Genomic DNA, 21640 nt, shown 5'->3' with positions numbered 1-21640 from the left:
CCACTTCCACTTCAGCCCTGCTTCATACAGGGGGTAATTTAGGGAGATTTATCCCTTATGAAGCCTCCACGAGTGTACATTTGTCCATAGCCTAAGTATACCCCTGCATGTGTCAGAGGCATGGAAGAGCAACAAGTCTATCCAGTGAAAACTAAACAGGATTTCAGTGAGAATGCCTGTGCCTCTGGATATCCAGAGTAGAATGGTCAGAAAAAATTTAAAAATTGTGAGATCTGAGAGCAGACACTAAGACTACAGGTAAGAGGTTGGAGTTATCTTGACCATATTTTCAGACTCCCTAGGCAAGTCCTGTTTTGGCAACCCCAAAGCAAGAGAGAGGCTGACCCAGAGAGACCCTTCATAGCACCAAAGCAAATGAAATATCAACAGTAAAAATCAAGAACTTAAAAGGCTGGGCCCTGATTTGTGACAATTGACCTCTGTCTTCAGTAAGAATTGTACTGGATTGGTTGGATGGATTGATTAAAATAGGTTATACCACTGAGATCCGTGGAATACCATGAACATATAACTGGGTTCTGCAATGGTGAACCAGGACCTATATCTACAAAGATTAAGATTCTAGCTCTGTAACAGCTGTCAAGATTGATTTAGTACTACTAATAAACATAATTGAAGAGGGTGATCATCTCTGTGTGGGTGAAATATCTGATGATCACAGCCCACTAGTTGAAAACAGTGAATATCATATGTTGTATCAAATACATAGATAGGCAAAGTTAGAAAAAGTTTATAAGTGGGTGTCACGGCGGGGTCCCTCAGGAGGGCCGTGATCTCCCTGAGGTCCCTCTCACTGTGTCAAGTCTGGCCCAAGGGCACCCTCTTATTCTTGCCCGCCACATCTTTGATGTTCAGTAAGTTCAGGAGGCTGCCTTACACCTCCTTGGGCACGGCTAATTGGGACCTCCGTCCCCGTGTTCTCCTGGACCCCCGGGGGTCTCCCTGTACGACAGGTGCTCCGCAGGCACCCAAGCCTTAGGGCCATGCGTGGCTCCTACCAACCCCTAATACCACGGCCCAAGCTTCGCAGATGTTCTGGACGTTGTCCTGTTGCAAATCAACTCGCCTGCTCCCTCGGGCCCACTCCGTACGCTCTATGGAAGTGCCCCCTCCTGGGCTCTCTCTAGTATACTGCCCCTCTCTTGGGGCTCTCGAGGCCGACTTTAGGCCTTCTCTAAAGTGTCATCCCTTTCAGGGACCCTTATCCACTCTGGGACTTCGTATCGAGCCCTACGGTGTCTTAGGCCCACCACACTGCTAACCTCCCTCCTCCGGGCGCACTGTGCTGCTATCCCCTTTTGCCGGGGACCACCGCCGCACTTTGCCCTTCTCCTGGGCTCTGTACTGCTAACCCCTTTCGTCGGGGTCCACCACAGCACCCTGCCCCTGTCTGAGGTCTATTGCAGCACTGGCCTACTACCCGGGCTTGCTACGCCCATCCTGGGCTTCTCAATAGTCCCCCTTCTCTGGGACTTGCTGTGCCCACGCTAGGGCTCCTCAACAATACTGCCCCCTCTCTGGGGCTTGCTACACCCACTCTTGGGCTCCTAATAATACGGCCCCTCTCTGGGGCTTGCTGCGCCCCCCCCTTGGGCGCCGGGGTCCTCACGCTCCGCTGTGAGGCTCCTTTAAGGATACTGTGCCCTCACTAGCGCCGGGGTTCCCGCACCACTGGGGTTCCCTCTGCGAATACTGCGCCCTCGCTGGCACTAGGCCCCCACACCCCTGTGGGTCCCTTAGGGTTCAGCCACTCCTCTCTGCGCTTAACTGACCCCACCACTCTGCCCTGCAACTCTCAGGGCCTAGTGCGCCCTCACTGGTGCCGGGGTCCCCACTTTACCGTGAGCCCCCTATGAGGCCTCCTCCAACCCCTACAGCCTCACCCAAACCACCGGTTTAACAAACAACCACAACCAAACACAAGCCTCTTGGCCACAACTTACCTCAACGTCGCCTGGCTAAACCATGGTGCTCAAACCTCTTCAAGCTGCCCTCCTTCACTCAGCTAGAGCGGTTCCTACAGTGCTCATCTCCTAGCTTCAGGAGCTCCTGCCTCTGTGGTTGCTGGCAGGGAACTGCCAACCTGGCTTCCGCCCTGGGTTTTATAAGGGTCAGGCCCTGCCCCCTTCTGGCCATCTGACTCTCCTTAGTTGCCCTGGCAACCTGCTGCTGTGCTCATTATTGTCCTGCCAGGGCTCTTTCCCTGGCAGTTTCTCCTCTCTAGGAGCAGGAGCACCGAGGTGCCCTGCGACAGTGGGGAATATAAATAATTATTGCCATGTAACATAAATTCCCCGGAGGATAAAGACTAAGTATATTTGGTCTGGAAAAGACCAAAAATTATACAGAGAAGGCCATTTGTGTTTTCTATTCTTTGTAAAATAAAAGGTCTATGCTATGAAAAAGAAAGGCAGCCAATTTGATACAAAGAAGTACTTTTTAATTGAATTGGTAATTAACCTTTAGAACTCCCTGATACAGGGTATTATTGATGAATTCACTTTGTAGCATTCAAGGCAGGGTTAGAGAAATGAAAGCATTCCATAGTGCTTTGACTATGATACCCTTAATTTAAGAAATATCCAGATTTTGTGACCCTCAATTTAAGAAAAAACAAAGCATCAAATAAAGACGTATCTACGGTGCATATAAGAGCTTTCTGCTTCTTTTTTTACCTCAAAATTTAACATGCAGGCCATTAATAGAAGAAATATTTTGTTTTTAAGTGTGCCATATTTAAAAGAATACAGTAAAAGCACCATCTGCAGGTACAATAGCTAAAATTTAAATTAGAATGTGTCAGGGCATAAATGGTTTAGCAGTAGGGGTCAAGGAGAAATTCCACTCTATGATATAGATTTCTTGAATTAGACATATCCCTTATGACTTTCTTTTTGTACCTGGGAAGTATTCAATAAAAGTACCTTGAAGACACAGAGCAATAAACCAGATGAACAGCTGGTCTAATCTTGTAAGGGGATTTCTCTGTTCTGGAGTAAGTGCAACTGAAAGATACTGGTCAAGTAATGGTAACACTCATTGTTGATCATGTATACTTGCCTATCCAAAAAGGCTTCCTTCCACTGAAGTTCCACAACCACTGCATGTGTTGTTTAGTGACCACACTTGCTAGATTCCCAAAGTACCTAGATGCAACAAAAGAGAGTAACATAATCAGTTATACAGTGTGGGGCACTTTTCCCATTGACTTTCCTGTACTAAGCATCAATTTTAACATTAAAAAAATTTAAAATCTCATATTAAAAACTGACATTTGGATGAAAGAATGCCTTTGACAAAGGCATATTTTTAGAAGTTTCATCCACCTGGACAGAAGAATGTGGAGGAAGAGCTTGATGTTTCTAATGCAAAAAATTAACTCAACTGTGCAAATTACCTGCCGGAAATAAATATCTTATGTTCACATGAAATATTTTTACTAGAAATGTTGTTGCCTTAACAATTCCTAAAAGCTAGCCTAAAAGAACTAGGAAATCTATTAACATGTAATTATTAGTAGTTGGGTTTGTTTTACAAGAAAATAGTGACAGTCTTTTGTAACAGTAACCTATGCTCAATCAACCCTCAACAAATACATTGAGGGGTCTGGTCGTGTTCTGTTCCCATTTTGTAGTGCAGACAAAACCTCTCTCTATTAACAGCATCCCAAAATAACTGCTATTTTGAATAAAAGAATCACCATCTCATCTGCATTTCAAAATGAAATTATGTATACCTGGATTACAGTGCAGTAGACTATGAACCAATTGCTGATAATAGTTGAAACTATTCAGTAAGTGAGGTTTAAATGTTTCCATGAAATTCTTAGTAAACATTTACAAAATTTCTTTATACAGAGTGCCTTCCACTTAGTTCAGTCACTGGTTGGTCTGAGCCTCTGGTTCAGCACCATCAGAATCTTGGACATTTAATTCAAGTAATTTAATTTAATTTAAAGTCATTTAATTTAAAAGCACTACAACTCCTAGCCTGTGTTTTGATGGGTTTATGAAAATTCAGCTGTCACTAGGAAAGTTATATTACTTAGTGTTATACTACCCGAGACATATACCCAGGTGGTTAGAGTTATTTCAATCTAAGTAATAGAAACAATCAAAAACAATGAAAAAAAAAGCACCTATAATGGCTAAAATAATATGTAATATCAAGAAGGATCCTTTATAAATACTGACTAAAAAACATGCCTATGAGAAAAAAGACAATCCCTTCTAATCATTACACCTAGCCAGGGTTCTAGACAGAAGGCAAGAAAATGAGAAGTTTTCTGAATGTACCATTTTGCTAATAGCATTAACCGATACCCCCAGGCAGGGCTCCAGGCAAACAGAAAATGATGAGATAATGGTATTTATGGAGCTAACTAAATCAAACCAGTCCCTAATTAAAAAGACTCTACAGGAGAGAGCATAATGCCTTATTTAAAAAAAAACACACAGAGCACTGACTCTGCTCCCAAATATATTGCCATTTACAATTATTTTACTGTGGTTTAAAATCTATACCATTGGCTAAAAAGCTTTCATCACCTCCAAGCAACTGCCCTAATTAAGGAAATGTTTCAGCTAAATGCTGCCTTCAAAGAATATTTAGTGCAAGAGGCAAGGAATCCAGCATAACAGATTTGCAGAATTTAAATCTAGAGACTTCAGTACGTTGAGGAGATTTATGCCACTCTGATAAACTAAAGCTGCCCTACAGACCATTTATAGATTTCATAGACATTAGGGACTGGAAGGAACCTCCTGAGTTCATTATGTCCAGCCCCACTGCCATAGGCAGGAAGTCTGCTGGGGTCAATTGATCCCAGCAAGCTAACATCCAAGCACCTTTTGAATGAATCCAGAGTAGGTGCTTGCACCACTTCTGGGGAGAGTCTGTTCCACACCCTGAACACTCAAGACTATAAAGAAAATTTTCCTTATGTCCAGTCTAAATTGTCCTTCCAGGAGTTTGTGGCCTTTACAATTTGTTATCTCTTGGGGAGCTCTAGTGAACAACTGTTCTCCCAGATCCTGATGCACCACCACCCTTCTATACTTATAGGCTGCCACCAAGTCACCCCTGAGCCTTCTCCTCTCTAGGCTGAAGAGTCCTATGTCCCTCAGCCTCTCCTCATAAGGCTTGTTCTTTTGGCCTTTGATCATATGGGTGGCTCTCCTTTGGGCTCTCTCAAGCCTATCCACGTCCCTCCTGAAGTAGGGGCCCAAAACTGGTTTCAGTACTCCAGCTGTGGCCTCACTAAGGCCAAGTAAAGTGGGAGGATGACGTCCCTGATTTTACTTGAGATGCATTGGTGGATGCATGCCAGAGTTTGGTTTGCTCTGCTCACCATGGCATCGCATTGGTCGCATTTAACCAGGAGTAGAGGGGGATCATTCAGTTGATCTGCCATAGCAGCCTCCACATCACATCTGCCAAGGCTAGCACAGGGGGAATACTTGAGGCATTGTAGTGCCCTGGCTGTTGCAGCTTGCAGCAGCAATACAAGTTAAAGCAGCCAGATATACACCTGGCCTAATAACAGGACAAGGCAAAAAAATCAAAACAAAAAACCGCCAGTCTACTGCTTTGTACTGGGAAGCACCAGACAGCCTAGGATCTGTTGTTGATAATGATAATTTGCATTATGTTTGTGCCCAAGGACTGCATTCCTGGACCAGGACCCCATTATGCTAGGCACTGTACAAACACAGAATGGACAGCCTTTGTCCCAACATGCTTACAATCTAGATTCTGAGATCTGACAATTTGTAAGCTTTATGAAATGTTTTGCTTTATTGAAATGTTAAATCAAGGAGACTACCAATAGAATCCATGCTGGTACAAATAAAGCCACCCAGATATTCCTATATAACCCAGCCTCTTTGTGCCCCACCAAAGACTGGTTTCTGGCTATAAATGGTCCTCAGAAAATTCCCTCCTGAAGGGGAATCCCCTGTTGGCTTAAACCAAGAAAAGTTGGTCCTAAGCCAGAAGAATTTAACTATATTGATCTTCCCAGATGTCACGTCCCCTACATCATAAATTAAGGTAGCACTATAAGTTGTTGGGTCTTGGCCAATGCAGAATCAGGGCTCTGTAAGTGCCTCTCAGATAGCTCTTTTTACCTCAGAGAAGCTTGGACACAGACAGAACTCATTTTGGAGAGTAAAATTCATAACCAGTTTGTCTGTCATGCATTATTCAAGTGAAAGTTTTCATTTCTTCCAACAATTTTTTATGTTGTGTGTTAAATACTCTTCTTGAATAACCCACTTACTGCCATGTCTACATTACCTATCAAAAAACAGTATCCTTGAATTAGTGTGGAGGAAGTGGTACAAACTAAATTGGGCAAAGATCTAGCTTTTATCTCACAGCATCATCAAGACAGAACAGTCTGTTTCAAGGGAAGCAGTTTGTTGTACTGTTTTCTATATAATCCAGTCCCTTTGTGCCCCCAACCCCCCCCCCCCCCCCCATAACAGTGTATCCTGTTACATTGTTATGCTTAGCTATCTAATAGCTAGTGGGACCGAATTAACTGATTCATATATCATCCAGATTCTAAAGGGTGAGAGGCAGAATTATGTCAAAGCCCAATGGTGAAACACTACCCTTTCTCAAACCTAGACATATCGGTATAAATAATTTATACCAGTATAACTATGTCCAGACTAGGGGAGGTAGTAGTACTGCTGTAATTACACCAGTGTTGTTAAGAAGCACAACTTATGAATGTACACAGGGCCTGAATTGGTAGCCCTCTCCAGTACAGCACAAGACCTATTTAGACAGATTTGGCTATAGGAAGTATTGGAATAGGAGTACTTTTCATCTTAGGTTTGGCTGGAGACTTTTACTGCTGTTGAGCCCACATTTTAGTGTTGCTTAAACTTTTTTCTTTTTTCATCAACATAGCATGCATCTTAAATACTGGAAAAAAAGCAAACCAGAGAGCTTTTTTCAGCTAAAATATTGGTAGGAAAATTACACTTGTTTTCCAGTAATCTGGAACTGGTGGTTTCCTTGGAATTCAAGTCATAGATAAACTAGATCTAACTTCCACAGCACCAATAAAATTACCAGAAGCTGGAAAATGCTGATCTTTCCAGTGACAGAAATATAAAAGAAGTTATTAACTTATTATTTTCCAAGATGCACTTTAAGTTGACTGAAACATATTCTGAGATTGGGGGCTGTCTTTTGTGAGCGGCTTGCAGTTGAAATGCCAGGCACATTTCATTTAGCATGAAAAAGCCACCTCAAACTGAAGTCACATTAATTACATTATCATGGCTCATCATAGATTTGTTTGCTTGTTAGTACACTGATATGCTCTGACTGTTCCTGTAGGGGTTTCACACCATCACTTAACCTCATTCAATACAATTTTCATATCACTGTACCCAAACATCTCCAGTGGGAAAGTCATTCCTATAATTGCTGGCTCCCGCAACACTGTGGGCCTTCAGGACAACACAGCCATGTAATTCTGGGAGAACTGAAAACTAGCAAGCTGAATGTTAAAGGGACTTCAGAAAGATGATATTAGGATCCCCTGGCCTGATGGTGTTGTTTGGGATGCTGCTAGGAAAAGAATGGGGAAGGTTAAATATAGCTCACCAGACAAATAAGTCATCTTGGAAAGGACAGCAAGGTGTTCTCAGTGAAAGCATAAGCCAGGGCAAATATTAGAAAGTTCAGGAGAGAGACAGAAGCTCTTCCTGACTTTGGCAGCAATCGGGTTTGGCAGGTCCTTGGGGGCACTTCCAGGTAGGGAAAAATGTTGCCAACCCTACACTTTCAAAAGCCATGATTTGGCTCCCAAAAATCATGAGGGTTGCCTCAAAAATCATAAGGCACTTTTAGGCATTTGGAATGCTTTTTATGAGTTCCCTGGTTTTTAAGCTCCACACTCTGGGTAGGCTCCTTCCAGTGTGTGAGATGGCTTGTTCAGAGTTAGAAAGGGTATCCCAGCCCTGGATAGCAATGAATAGTGTATATATAAGCACAGACTCAGCAGAGCCCCAGAAGTACAAAATTGCCAACCCTAGGCTTTCAAAACTCATGAATTCATCTGTAGGAGGCATGTGCACAGCCTTTAGGCATCCTTGCAACCATCTACTGCAATTGTAATCTATTGTATAAAATTGCCATGAAGCCACTAGGATTTATAGGTTTTTTACATGCCTCTATTTTGGCCTGTTCAGATGCAAAATGTAGAAACAACTTTGAGAGAACAGGCTGGGAGCTTGAAGCCAGAAGCCATTGAGGCACAGAAACATACATTGGTCATGGTCCTTTTTTCTGGCTCCTTGATTCCTTCTCTCTTGGTTGTTCAGTGGGGCATGAACAATGCATACCCCTGTGTGTAAGGCAAGTAGAACAGTGTCTGCTTAGGCCCTTTTGGAACTAATCAACAGGTCAGCTGGTAATGTCCCTGCATTCCTTCCTTTGGAAAAAGCTGTTTAAGAAAAGCTTAAACTAATGAGCGAGGCTTTGTTTTCTGATGGGGTGCTAAATGCTAATAACAGAGCTGATAAATGCTCTGTTATCAAGGGCGGGGCGGGGGGGGTGGCTCCCTAATGAAAGCATCCTGTCAGAGCCTGGCCACACCCCTCTCAGCTCAGCATTGTACAAAGGAAGGAAGAGCTGCTCTAAAGCCCCCCCCCCCCCCCCCGGCTTCTAACCTGAGCTACTACAGGCATGTGCCTGCATTTTCTCAGTCCAGAGGGAATGTAGATCATTACAAACTGATTTAGCCTAGCCAGGTTAGACTAACCTGCAAAGATTGAATCAACTCAGGCTCAGGCTTTTTGACTGTCTGTCCCTAGCCTAAAAGTGAGCTGAATCCTTTATGATGCAGCCACATAGAAAAGAGCTATGCAGTTTCTTGGGTGGATTAGGATAAGCAAAAGTTGTTTATTGTGTGAACAGGAAAGCTATGCATCTATGCAGGATGACTTAAGACTGGTCTCTGGTGTGTCTGTTGAGAGAACAGGAGAGTTGCAGATCTCCCTGGGGGATGTACTGCATCCCTAAGGCAAGATATATAATTCTCATGCTACCCATGGAAAAGATTTTGAGGTGCAGTAGGTTTTGGGCCAAAGGGTATTTATACACGGGCGATGGGAGCCAGGGGAGGGGGGCGAGCACTTTAATTAGATCGGCTTCAACAGCCACTCTAATTAAAGTGCCTCAAACAAGTAGTGTATCAGTGTCCCCACACTGAAAAATGGTGGCAGGGGTGCCTTAACTAAAGCTCATTCAAAGTACCCTTGCTGCCATTTTTAAGCTCAGAGACACTAATACACAAGATGCTGGAGTCTGCTGGAGCGTAGTAATTACCACACTCCAGCAGACTCGATTAACTGAGTCTCCTCTGATGTGCTGTAATTACAGCACATTGTAGCAGCCTCACTGCATGTAGATAGGTGCCCTAAGAATCTAAACACTCCAATGGCTGAAGGATTGGAAATCCTGAATAAGGTAGTATAGACATCCAATTCAAATATTTTGAGATTAGCCCTTCCTGGGCTTTTATTTTTATATTGGTTCTTAAACTGGGCCAGATCTCTGTAGTATTTCCCCTGGATTGTGTAGCCTCACTGGAATGGAGCCTATCTCAGAACAAATGGAGAGCAGGTAGCAGTTCAGTGCAGGAGGAACACCTAATCACAAAACAAAATGATTAACTTGAAAGTCTCTTACTGTTCCCGGCAAGCCTGAGCAGCGGTATTCCAGGTGACCTTGTGATCAGCTATTAGGAAATAGCAGCTACCATCATGATGGCTCCATCCAGAGGGGCATTTTTTCAGGTTAACTATCTGAAATAAAAATCATTTGTTCTTAGAACATCTTGTTTATTAGTATGAATTATCTCAGATTGCTCCTCCAGGCTACTCTAGAATAAAAAATTGCATAACCATGAATTTATTCTAACAAAACTTCACAATGATTTAAAATACAATATTTCCAACTAGAAAAGATCAACAGAATACAGCATTTTGCCTAGTGGGATTGGAGGCTTGTACAAGATCAAAGCAGCAACACTGAAATATTGGTTGTAATGTGACTACTTTCCTATTGCCAAACACTCCTGAATAGAGGAGTAGGAAAAATACATATTAGTGTTGACCTCTGGGAACCAGGCCAAGCACTGCTAATGCCATAGCCATACTGAGAGTAAAGTGGGCGCATCTATATGTGATGCTACTTCGCCGTAGCAACGCACTATAGTGACATAGTGCCCGCAGGCATCTACATGTGACCAGCAGCTATGTCACCGTAGCGATGCACTCCCCCAGTACAGCATATCATCACAGTGAAGTAGCTGATAAAAATAACTGTGCACTGCTTTTTGAATGTCTGTCCCTAGCCCAATAGAAACTCAAGTCAACAAACAATATTGCATCAGGATTTTTTACATGCTTAAATTCCTTTCAGTCAAAAAAGTGTTCCAAAGAGATGTCCCCTTTCTCACATTCAAAATGTAAACTGAATGCAGCAACTCAGCAGGAAATATCTACTACAGTAAGCTAAAAGCCCTTGTAACAAAGGGATATGGAATTTAAGAGATGGGATTTGGTATGATTTTTAATTCATTCTAAAGTATGCAATTGTAAACTATGTCTTTGCTTGAGAATTATATAACTTGGTTATAAAAAAGGCTATATCCCTATAGGGTTTTCCATCAGTGGAAACTTTAAGTGAAATGATCACACAGTATGACAGATGGTTACCTTGTTTTTTGAATCCCATAACTTCCATGAAATGCCATCACACTGAAATAATTTTTGGACCCTTTCTTCATAATGCAAGAGCCCCTTTAAATCTGATGTGCAGCCCTTTGGAAAGGAGAGACCCAAATCCTGAAAAGGGAACAGGATTTGCCCATTGAATTAAAAAGGTTACATAGAGTAGATCAGTTGCTAATTCAACCATTTGTGACATGCAAGCACTACAAAGGTTGAGTGTTTTCATTTATTCATCTGCTGGCTAAATTACTTTCAAGAATTAGAATAGTAAATTTTGGAATGGAAGAGTTAGGCTGAGGATCTCAGTGGTGTTAAATCATCTCAGAACACATAATGACTGAAAAAAGATAGTAAGAATGCTTAGGAAACAAGAGGGTTCCATACCTGATGGCTAGAATGTAATACAGATGTCAGCTCTGCCTTATCAGCTTGTGGGACTTCTGTCTTCCTGGAGGAGACCACATTGCTTTTCAGCTCCCCTTGGTTAATTACCAACACTTCAGCCTTTTTGTTTGCATTAGCTGATGAAGTATCTTCTTCTACTCTGAGAGATACCAACCCATGATACTTGATTTTAAAAAGTAACCAAAAAAAAAAAAACAAGAAGAAAAAAGATAGTATTACCATGTATTAACAACTCTAAAGTTGTCTTCATAAAGATACTTTATGTTTCAGAATCATTTTCTATTTCAAATCAAAAGGAAAGAGACCCAAAAGTAAAGGAAAAACATGTACAGAATAAAAAAATTCTGAAAGTATCAACTACACTGAATCATTGTATATGTAGTTATGGTAAAATACAATAAGAAAAACATTGTGCAAATATGCAGGTGGACACAGCAAAATACGCTTACTTTAAAAACCACATCAGTTCCATTTCTAAACACGGATGATGGATGAACCTGAAAAAGTCAGATAGTAAAGTGATTTTGACACATCTGTGTAATACTAGAAATAAGTAGCTATCTGTAGCTCGCTTTTCATGCAAATCTTGTTGGAGTTTCTATTGGGCTAGGGACAGACATTCAAAAAGCCTGAGCCTGAATTGATTCAATCTTTTCAGGTTAGTTGAACCTGCAAAGCTTGAATCGATTTGGAGGTGGATTCCCTTTACATTCCAGAAATGCAGGCACATGCCTGCAGTGGCTCAGGCTAGAAGCCAGGGAGTGCTAAAGCAGCCCTCTCTTCCCTTTCACTGTACTGAGCTGAGGGAGTGGCGGGGCATGGCCAGGCCCTGGCAGGACACTGTTATTAGCCCATCAGGGAATTGATCATACTGTTTACCACCCCATTAAGAAAACAACAAAGGGATATTGCCAGCTACCTGTTGGTTCTGCCTGTTGATTCAGCACAGACCATAGCCAGCATGTGGTCTGCTAGTTAATATACAGACACCTCTCTGCAAGGCAGAGAGGAGGGGGGAATTCCTGCTAGCAGGGAGTGACAAGGGGAGGGGTGGAGCAGGCTGCAGTCTTTGCCAGAGCTGCAGCCAGGGAGCAGAGGGGAGGGGCCAACCCTGCCCAGAGAGCATGCTGGGATGCTGGGGGAGTCTGGTTTATTTTAAACCAGCAAGGGGTCTGGGACAGGCATTGCATAAACTGATTTGACCCAGATCAGTTAAGTCTAATACTACATTCAACCAGGTTCATCTCAAACTGGTTTCAGCCATTTTCAAACTGTCTTATGTGCACTGAACATCTGTTCTGTTATAGGTTTAAACCAGTCTCTGATCACTTAAACTGGTTTATGTGTAATGTCTGTCCCTAGCCTTGGTGGATAATCTCGGTTAGCAAACCATGCAGAATTTATCTCTAATTTTTTATTTTTTTCCAAGCAATAGAGACTGACAACATCTGAAAGTAGTTACATGAGGTACATAAAATTGTTCTCATAGCCTATTTCCATAATCAGTTAACAATCATAGTTGTATCTTAATCAGACCAGGATACATGAAATCTGTCCCCCGAGGAACATCCATTTTTTTCAAATTTAAGGAAAGTCTTTTTTTTGGTGTGGCTTTTTTCAATAGACCTCTCTGCTGCTATAAATGAGCTGGGTTCAATACATGCATATCAACTGCTGATGGGCCCTGATCACATTGTTGCCTGGTGTACATTTCCTTCCTTCACTCTATCACTTTTACATACACACATATTTTCAGCATCAAGATCTTTATACAAAATAGCTCATGAGTGTGCTCCACTGAAAATTCAAATATTTTCTGACTGCACTTAGCTAAGATTGTTTTGAAATAAATACATGTAGAAACTCCCCATGTCTTATCACTCCACAGTACAGCTGCCTTACTATTTTGCTATTTCCAACTGCTCTTAGTCTAGTCCTTGACCGATTCACCAACTTGAATTCCGGTAGCATATTCCCCTTCAGCATCATCATCCCTTTGGAAGAAGACAATGGGATCCTTTCCAAGTGAACGGTGCCAGGGCTGGAGGGCAATAAGGAGCTGGAGGAAACTGGAAGCAATGCATCTGTCCTCCGTAAGTTGTGCTTGCTTTGGCCAGAGGAATGGAAAAAGCTGCACTGACCTGAAAGCATACAAGATGGCAGATGGTCAGTTCCTTCTCCTCCATAAATAGATAACTGGTCACAATGACTTGGACACTGAAACAGTTCATCATTAAAAGTTGGATGATTTTGCATTTTAAGTTGCTGATTTGTTATTCATTAGTCCTCTCTTCTCTGGTTTGTTTAGCTAGAGAAAAACTGCTAGTACTGTCTGAGAGTAATACAATTTTAAGAACTTTATCACAAATACTAAACCCATCTTCCTGTGAATTAAATTCATTAGTAAGTATCTGTTGAACAATACTTTTTCTAGTATTACTAACGCATATGATTAACCTATCCTTTATGCGCAAACCCAAGACCCAGTTTACCTCATCTACCAGTTTTACATTGGTATATTTGTTGACTTGAACTGGGTAACTCCTGTTTATATCCTGTGTTACTGAATAGGAAACCAGACCCTGAACTTTTAAAAATGACTGTTGTAGGACAAAGCCAAATTCATTTTTACGTTTTTATTTATGTTCTGCTTAGCTGCCAGAGAAAATATACTATTGCCCTCAAAGGATTTATCTGTCTTGATGATAATTTCCCATTTTCCTCCTGTTGTTTGCACTGTGGCTAACCTGTGGTACACATGCCAGAAGTGGCATGGATAGCCTCTGCGTGCCACGTGGCAGATTGAAGCCAGTATAGGTAGTACAGTAGCACACAGAGCAGGGAGCAGAAAGCAGAGCATTAGATCAGACAGATGAAGGGCATTGAAGTGGCACTCAGAGAGGGTGCAGAGCTAGTTCGTGGCACACTTACCAAAATAGTTGGCCCCTCTACCATATTGGATTACTGAAAAATACTAGAGCATTGCAACAAAATGGTCAAAACCATCATAATGCTCATTATTGTATGCTGGAATGTCTTGGACCATGACTGCAAAACACCAAAGAATTTGTTTTAAAGGTTGTGTTTATTTGTTATATTTTTTCTGACATTTCTCTGAAAGGAGTGCAGTCATAATCACTAGAAAAAATGTTTTAATGTTCCTTCAAAATTATTTGTTTGAAAACAATGAGAACTGAAATTGAACACTCTTGTTGTTAGCAAGGGTTTTTCTCTTTTTGTACTTGCTGCTTCCTTCATGCTGTGTTTCTTAAGAGGAAGAATATGGTTATGAGAAAGAATAAAGGGTCTGTAACTGTCAAAACTTTTCTTTAAAAATAAATTAAGCATTTTGATTTGAAGGTAAGTGTTAGCAACATTTTTTGTTGAAAATAAGTAGCTGCTCAGCCAAGATTGTTCCAGATTTTAAAGATGAAAATCAAAAGAGAATACCTCCTTTTGAGTCCAAAATTTTCACTACAGCTTTTGTCCTGGTGCCAAGAATTGCATTCACAGGGGAGTTCAGAACTACTTCAAAGACTTCATCGTCTTCCTCTAATCCGTCATAGGTAATTACTATATTCCACTTCTTGGTTGACATTCCTACAAGAAATAAACATTTTAATTACTCTTTAATTGCTATTTCAATCAATCTGGGTGTCAAAGAAATATATTAATTAACATGTCTATGGCTAGAATGGAATAGGTTGTGTATACTATTGTGCACCTACCAACTGACTGGACTCCTGCTGTTCTCCCAAATAATATTAAGAGACCAAATTTGTTCCTGGACAATGATGATATAGTTCAAGTGCATGTAGAGTAACAAAAACATGCCTTAGCCTTGATGGATACAATACACAAATGCAGGGCTTCAGTTGCAATATTAAGGAGAAATGGAAAGTATCCTTTTTATCCTAGAATCTTAATTTTAGGGTTACAATTATTTAAAATATTTGTATAACCAATCAAAGAATACCTTGGCTTTAAATACTACACTTTAGAAACCAGACTTGGTTCTTGACTCATTTGCTGATTTCAACTGAGTTACTTCAGATTTATACCTCTGGAAATTAAAACAGATTCTTACACCAATACAAAGAGATATTCTGGTTCTTTGTTGAAATAGCAATGAATAAGTGTGCGTTAAATGATTGTGTGCTTATACATAAAGAAAACACACTCACACATGCACATAAACACAACAGTAGTTTAAATGTGTATTGATGTGAGAGGATTATTTTCTATTAGATAATTCCGTCCAGGAAAGTTGTATTCCAGTTAGTCAGAATCAGATATCAGAATAGGTTTTTTTGTCATAGAAATAACTTGGGTTAGATGTATTTTTGCTTACAGAATTGCACCACAAAGTTAAGATGAATGTTTGGTGGGAAAACAATAAGTATTGCATGCAATATTTATTTTATTACACATGCATTGGACTCCAATTTGTTTTAGTCTCTATTTCTGAGTTACCTTTCATTTGCATCTCTAGTCTGATGCTCTAGGCCCAATGCTATGCACACAGATATCCTTTTGACTTCAGGGGGGTTGGATTGTGTCTGTTGACACTGTTAACCTTCACTTTCAATTTATTAATTGTATGTGCTTCTTAATATGGTTTCTGGTTGTACATGTAATTTATTTTAAAAAGCATCAAATTAGTTAATCAATCTTAAGCAAATATACCTCTATCCACAAATAGGGAGCTAGCTCAAAAATCTATCTCCCCTCAAACAAAAGCTTCAGAAAACAACTGCCTTCATGCCCTGGAGATCAACAGATATGGGGCTTTTGCTCAGTAAACACAGGCAAAGGACTTGGTATTTGGCAAGGGGGGGGGATATATGCCAGCACAGAAGGTGTGTGGTAGTGGACTGTTCCAACCAAAAAAGTACAGCGTGCTTGTTGCAAAAGTCATGTGGGATATGCTGATTTGGTATCTCTTTGGTAACCCCAGTGGTAGCAAAAGAGTGATGTAGCTGTGACGTCCATTGTAAGCAGCAGATTTCAATAACAACAAAAAAGCAGTTTTCCCTTACAGTGAATCAGTGTATACATCTTTGCAACAAGTTCAGAGCATCTGCTTAGATCAACACTGAAAATGTTCTGCCTTCAGCTTCCAGACATTTCAATCTAAGTACTAAGTGTATCAAACAATTTTAGGGACATGGGGAGAGAGGTGGATTTATGATGAAGAAGGAACCAGCCATCTAAGGTATTTTTTACACCAACATCAATATCCTGGTACCACAGCTTTTCATTTAAAATAAAAAGACTAGCATAAAGGTCTTGGTTCTGCACTGTTACCCATAGAATAGACTGTATTCTTTTTCCTGCCAAAAGCCTGTCACAGAGGGGTGCTTTAATTTAATTTTTTATTTGCTCCCACTCTGTTGCTATTCCATCCGTATTCCTGTCTCTCAACACTCAATGCTCTCAGCAAACCGCTGGGGAAAAGCACCAGCTTCAGAGATGTTATTTCAATTCAGGTGTTCTAGGAAGAACTAATTTCTCCACCAATGTGTTTATTGCATCATCCCTCCCAAATCTGTTTCTAAAACATGATGACCAAAAGTTATACTTGGGACATTGTGCTTCATCTTTATGCCAAAGCCATCTCAGTAAGAGACAATGACATTTAATTTTATTAGACTTTTAACTGAACTAAATGCCACAGATTTTCCTATGTGATAGCCTGGCAAATCCTCAATAAATATATGTTCAAGGCTGCAGTCCTACAGACTCTCTGTAGCCAAGAAAACTGTCGGCATTGCCTTTCTGCACAACAAAAGCTGACATCCTATCTGGGGCACCCTCTCATACAGATTCCACAAGGTTGGGTTGAAATTTGCTTATCACTTCACCCTTATCTTTTCTTTTTCAAATGCGGAAAAGTGCTTAGGCTATTTTCCCCATAAAACAGGCACCATTTGTTTGAGACTGGCACAGATGATATTTCTTATTTTCTCTATAGTCATGGTGATGTTTTATAATTACAATTACTCCTGGCAGGCTGTGTAGAATCTCAGTTGGCATTTCAGGCAACAGCCACATTTTTTCAATTCAAGTCTTAGGTTGAGGCTCTGAAATGTGCTGAAAATCAGATATGCATGTGCAAAGGAGATAATGATGACAGTAAGTGTGTTCTCACACCTCAGTATCTACTTGCACATACAAAATACATCGGCATGGCAAACAAGGAACCTTTGTCCCTGGTTGGTCTATACATACCCACGTACACAGACAAGCATGGACTTGGAGTTTGATTGTAATGAAGACTGCAGTACAGAGAAATAAAAGTCAGATCTCCTTTATTCCAGAAATCTGGATTTTTACTGATTCTTTATCCAGGAATCCCCCTCAGACAACACCTTATTCATATTTATATGAACTTGCTATTGTTTATTAGAGACCCTGACCAAAATCAGGGCTCCACTGTGTTACATGCTGTTCAAGATGCAATTTCTGCCCCAAGCAGTTTACAATCTCATGTTCCAACCCTGTCAATACTTACACTCACACTTAATTTTAAGCATGCAAATATTTTAATTAAACTCAGTAACCAAACTGGATGTAGCAGGAAAAAAGAAAGATTACTGCACTTCACAGATGTGGAACTGAGGCAGAGAGATTAAACGTGAGTTTCTCTGCTGTACCTCTTAGAAGCAGACCACTTAACTTACAACCCAGTGTAAGGTCAGATAGAATAACTAAGCTACATCCTTCTAATCTTGTGCTGCTCCAGCTGCCTCTCCAAACTCTAGTATAACCGAAACTGGGGACTGTTCGTTATAGCCTCCTCCCAGGGCTGCTCTATGGCTCTAGCACTGCCTAGAATGTCTACACTAGAGTTTATCTTGTGGGATAGAGTGCCTTCTCCAAGTATCTTCTGCTGTCTGTATCAGAAGAATCCTCCCATGAGAATTTAGGAGTCTTCTTTACATTTCTCTGGCCATTTTACCTTGCATAAATGAGCCAGGACAAGGGCAAATGAGAGAGATTTGGGTGGCACAGGAAATCTGTAGAAGAGGCAGGACAGAACCCAGGTAAGGAAATACAGGTTGGATGAATAGACAGTAAGGTGGATAGAAAATTGGCTGAATCATTGGGCTCAGAGGGTAGTAATTCATGGCTAGATTTCTAGTTTGCAGCTGATAACAGGTGGAGTGCTCCAGGAGTCAGTCCTGGGGCTATTTTAGTTCAATATCTTCATCAATGACCTAGAAAATGGCACAGAGTGCACCCTCAGCAAGTTTGCAGATGACACCAAGCCGCGGGGAGTAGTAGATATGCTGGAAGGTAGTGCTAGGACTCAGAGACCTGGACAAATTGGAGGATTGGACCAAAAGAAATCCCATGAGGTTCAATAAGGAGAAGTGCAAAGTCCTGCACTTAGGACAGAATGATCCCATGCACCAGTACAGGCTGGGGACTGATTGGCTAAACAACAGTTTTGCAGAGAAGGACCTGGGGGTTACAGTGGACAGCAAGCTGAATATGAGCCAACAATGTGCCCTTGTATGCAAATGGCATACTGGGCTGCATTAGTAGAAGCGTTGCCAGTAGATTGAGGGAAGTGATTATTCCCCTCTATTCAGCACCAGTGAGGCCACATCTGGAGTAGTGTGTCGGGTTTTGGGTCCCCCACTACAGAAAAGACTTGGACAAATTGTAGAGAGTCCAGAGGATGGTAAGAAAAATGGTTAGGGGGCTGGGGCACATGATTTCTGAGGAGAGGCTGAGGGAACTGAGCTTATTTAGTTTGGAGAAGGAAAGACTGAGGGGGGATTTAATGGCAGCTTTCAAATACCTGTTTCCAAAGGGGATGGAGCTAGACTGTTCTCCGTGGTGGCAGATAACAGATCAAGAAGCAATGATCTAAAGTTGCAGCAAGGGAAGTTTAGGTTAGATATTAAGAAAAACGCTCTCACTAGGAGGGTGGTAAAACATTGGAACAGGTTATCCAAAGAGGTTGTAGACTCTCCATCTTTGGAGGTTTTTAAGACCGGCTAGACAAAGCTTTGGCTGGGATGATTTAACTGGGGATGTTCTTGCCTTGAGCAGGGGCTTGGACTAGATGACCTCCTGCGGTTCCTTCCAAACCTAATTTTCTATGATTCTATTACCTTGATTCCCATTCAACTTCCCATCTCACTCTCCACATATACATCATTGCATCAGTTAATTTATTATTAAATTAAACCTGACATGCCAAAGCATACCTGGATCAAACTGAATGAGCTTAGAAGGAGGTATAGTAAAATCCTTGCCAAGTATAGCAGACGCTTCATTGACCTAAGAAGAAATTAGGCAATAAATACTATACAACTTGAATGAATGAAATTTAATAATAATAAATATATAATTTTAATGAAAAAGCATCATTTTCTAAATTTTCTAATATGTGCTGCAAGGTACTGGGGATATTCATCACCTATCCATGAAGCCTCCAAAGTACATACAGTATTTTATGATACTCTGTGAGACCACAGTGAAAACAGAACTAGGAATAAAATAAATCTTGCTAGTTTAAACAGCAAAAATTCAATTCCAAACTCAGCTGTGGTTTAAAAATTATAATGTAAAAGTTCTTTATATTATCAGAAAACAGACTGTGTGAAGCCAACTCCCACCCTTCATTCCTCCTGCTGAGCTTCATTTATCTGATCCTCAAGTGCTGTATGGTCAGTGCCAGCCAAAATGTAGACCTTGGACTGAAGGCAATTTAGAGATAAGTGGAAGAAAAACAGTCTAATACACATGACTATGGAACCCATCTCAACCAACAGAAGTCGATGGCAGAACTCCCACTGACTTCTTTAAAGGTAGAATAAGAGATGTTTTCACTTAGGGTCACATTGCTGACATTGAATTATGTTAAGGTGGCAATAGTAAATATTGCTGGTAATAAACACATTTCTATTTAATGGGAAATTCTGATATTTTGCAAAAGTTTTGTTCTGAGAAGAAAAGCTAAATTTCTTTTTTTTAAATTGCTGTGGAAGGAAACTTCCCTGAAGGTTTTGTTCTGAAAGAAAATTGAATATTTTCATTCTCATTTTCCCGACATGAAAGAGCCATGTGTTCTGACTCCTGAGGATGCCCCACATTTACAGCTTCCCCCTACCTTATTCTCAAGGATGCCAAATGCAGCTGAGGAGTTTTCTTCAGTCAGGGGCTACACAGGAGCCTAAAATCCTAAGAAATCTGGCTCTACCCAGAGCTCTAATGCCAGATCTGGGCAGATGCCAGATCCCTGGACTACATAGTTCCTTAGCAGTTCTCACAGCATGGCTATCTTTGAAATCCTGGGCTCTTCAACTCTGGGGAAACTTCCATAGAAGGATTGTCCTAGGGTACAGCTATGAACCCTAGAAGCCCAGGCAGGAAATCAGGAAACCTGCCTAGGTTTCAGGGGAAGCCAAGGTATTTTTTACAAATACCTATCTGATGAAGTCAAGGTATTTCTGTAAAACATTTTGGTTTTGATGAATCAGTATGTTCCACTGAAACTATGTTTTGTCTGGGAATTCCTCACCAGTTCTGCTAGCAAGACGTTTATCCTGACAGATGTGGTTGGAAGTATATGCCATTCTGCTGACATAGCTTAGTTTGTTGCCTACTACTCCAAGCAATATGTTCATGCCATTTTAGGAAAGAAAGTAACTACTTCAGACCATTATTCAGCTTCTGCCCAAATTTCTCACCCCAACCTACCTTCACTGTGACAAAGGCAGAGTCTGTGGAATGCCCTGACCTGGTGATTTTCAAAGACAAGATTCCCACATTCTCACACACTTCATATGCAGCCTGTTGCATTTCAATTCGAGACCACTTCAGTTCCAGACTGTAAAAAAATTAAAAAGAGAACAACTCCAGGAGAAAACCAGTCTCTCTTTCCTGAAGTTTTGATAAAGGTGCCATAATCTTGACTGTTGATTCAGTGAATACACATACTTAGCCTCTGTTTTCAAATGAGTGCATTTGTTGACTTCGCTAATTGTAGATAAAGAAGCAGTTAAATAAATTAAGACTTCCATGGACATCTTCTCTGGGGGTGTTAGTTGTAGCCTTGTTGGTCTAAGGACATAGGCAGACAAGGTTATTTGTTGGCTTAATAAAAGATTTCACATTTACCCAAATAACTTTGTCTGCCTATGGACATCTCACACCCACAGCTAAAAATTATACCATCTGAGAAGTTTTGTCATCAACATCAATGGGGTGGCATTTGATTTGGTGTTCTTAATATCCATTTGACTAAGGCTTCACCTTGCTTCAGTTTTACTGATTCTAAACAAGGGCACAGTTCTTTCCCCCCCCTGCAGTTTCAGTCTTGCCTAAGGGCTGGACTACATGGAAAAACTAGCCAACATACCTATAGAAACATAACTATTTTGCTAAAGGCAATGATATTTGTGGGCAATAGGGAAATACTGTATATTTTATTGGAC

At 41.0% G+C, this 21640-nt stretch overlaps 1 protein-coding gene across 6 annotated transcripts in view; it reads right to left on the bottom strand.

The window, feature by feature from the left end:
* The window catches only part of FREM1 (FRAS1 related extracellular matrix 1), a 148051-nt gene that overhangs the window by 9622 nt on the left and 116789 nt on the right, over nt 1-21640 (bottom strand). For 4 of the 6 annotated variants that reach the window (XM_019483845.2, XM_019483844.2, XM_019483847.2 and 1 more), the window contains 9 exons: nt 20904-21033; nt 19409-19481; nt 14637-14786; nt 13089-13327; nt 11636-11683; nt 11166-11348; nt 10767-10895; nt 9736-9851; nt 3082-3167 (listed from right to left, as the gene is read on the bottom strand). In XM_019483845.2, coding sequence (XP_019339390.1) covers nt 3082-3167; nt 9736-9851; nt 10767-10895; nt 11166-11348; nt 11636-11683; nt 13089-13327; nt 14637-14786; nt 19409-19481; nt 20904-21033 — 1154 coding nt within the window. Of the gene's footprint in view, nt 1-3081; nt 3168-9735; nt 9852-10766; nt 10896-11165; nt 11349-11635; nt 11684-13088; nt 13328-14636; nt 14787-19408; nt 19482-20903; nt 21034-21640 lie in introns of those variants that run through there. The other 2 variants (XM_019483846.2, XM_059724708.1) reach the window with 2 other exon arrangements.

This window comes from Alligator mississippiensis, chromosome 3, assembly GCF_030867095.1.
Source record: "Alligator mississippiensis isolate rAllMis1 chromosome 3, rAllMis1, whole genome shotgun sequence".
Taxonomy (NCBI): Eukaryota; Metazoa; Chordata; order Crocodylia; family Alligatoridae; genus Alligator; species Alligator mississippiensis.
The sequence above is the reverse complement of the archived record's forward strand: the minus strand, read 5'-3'. Positions and strand labels throughout refer to the sequence as shown.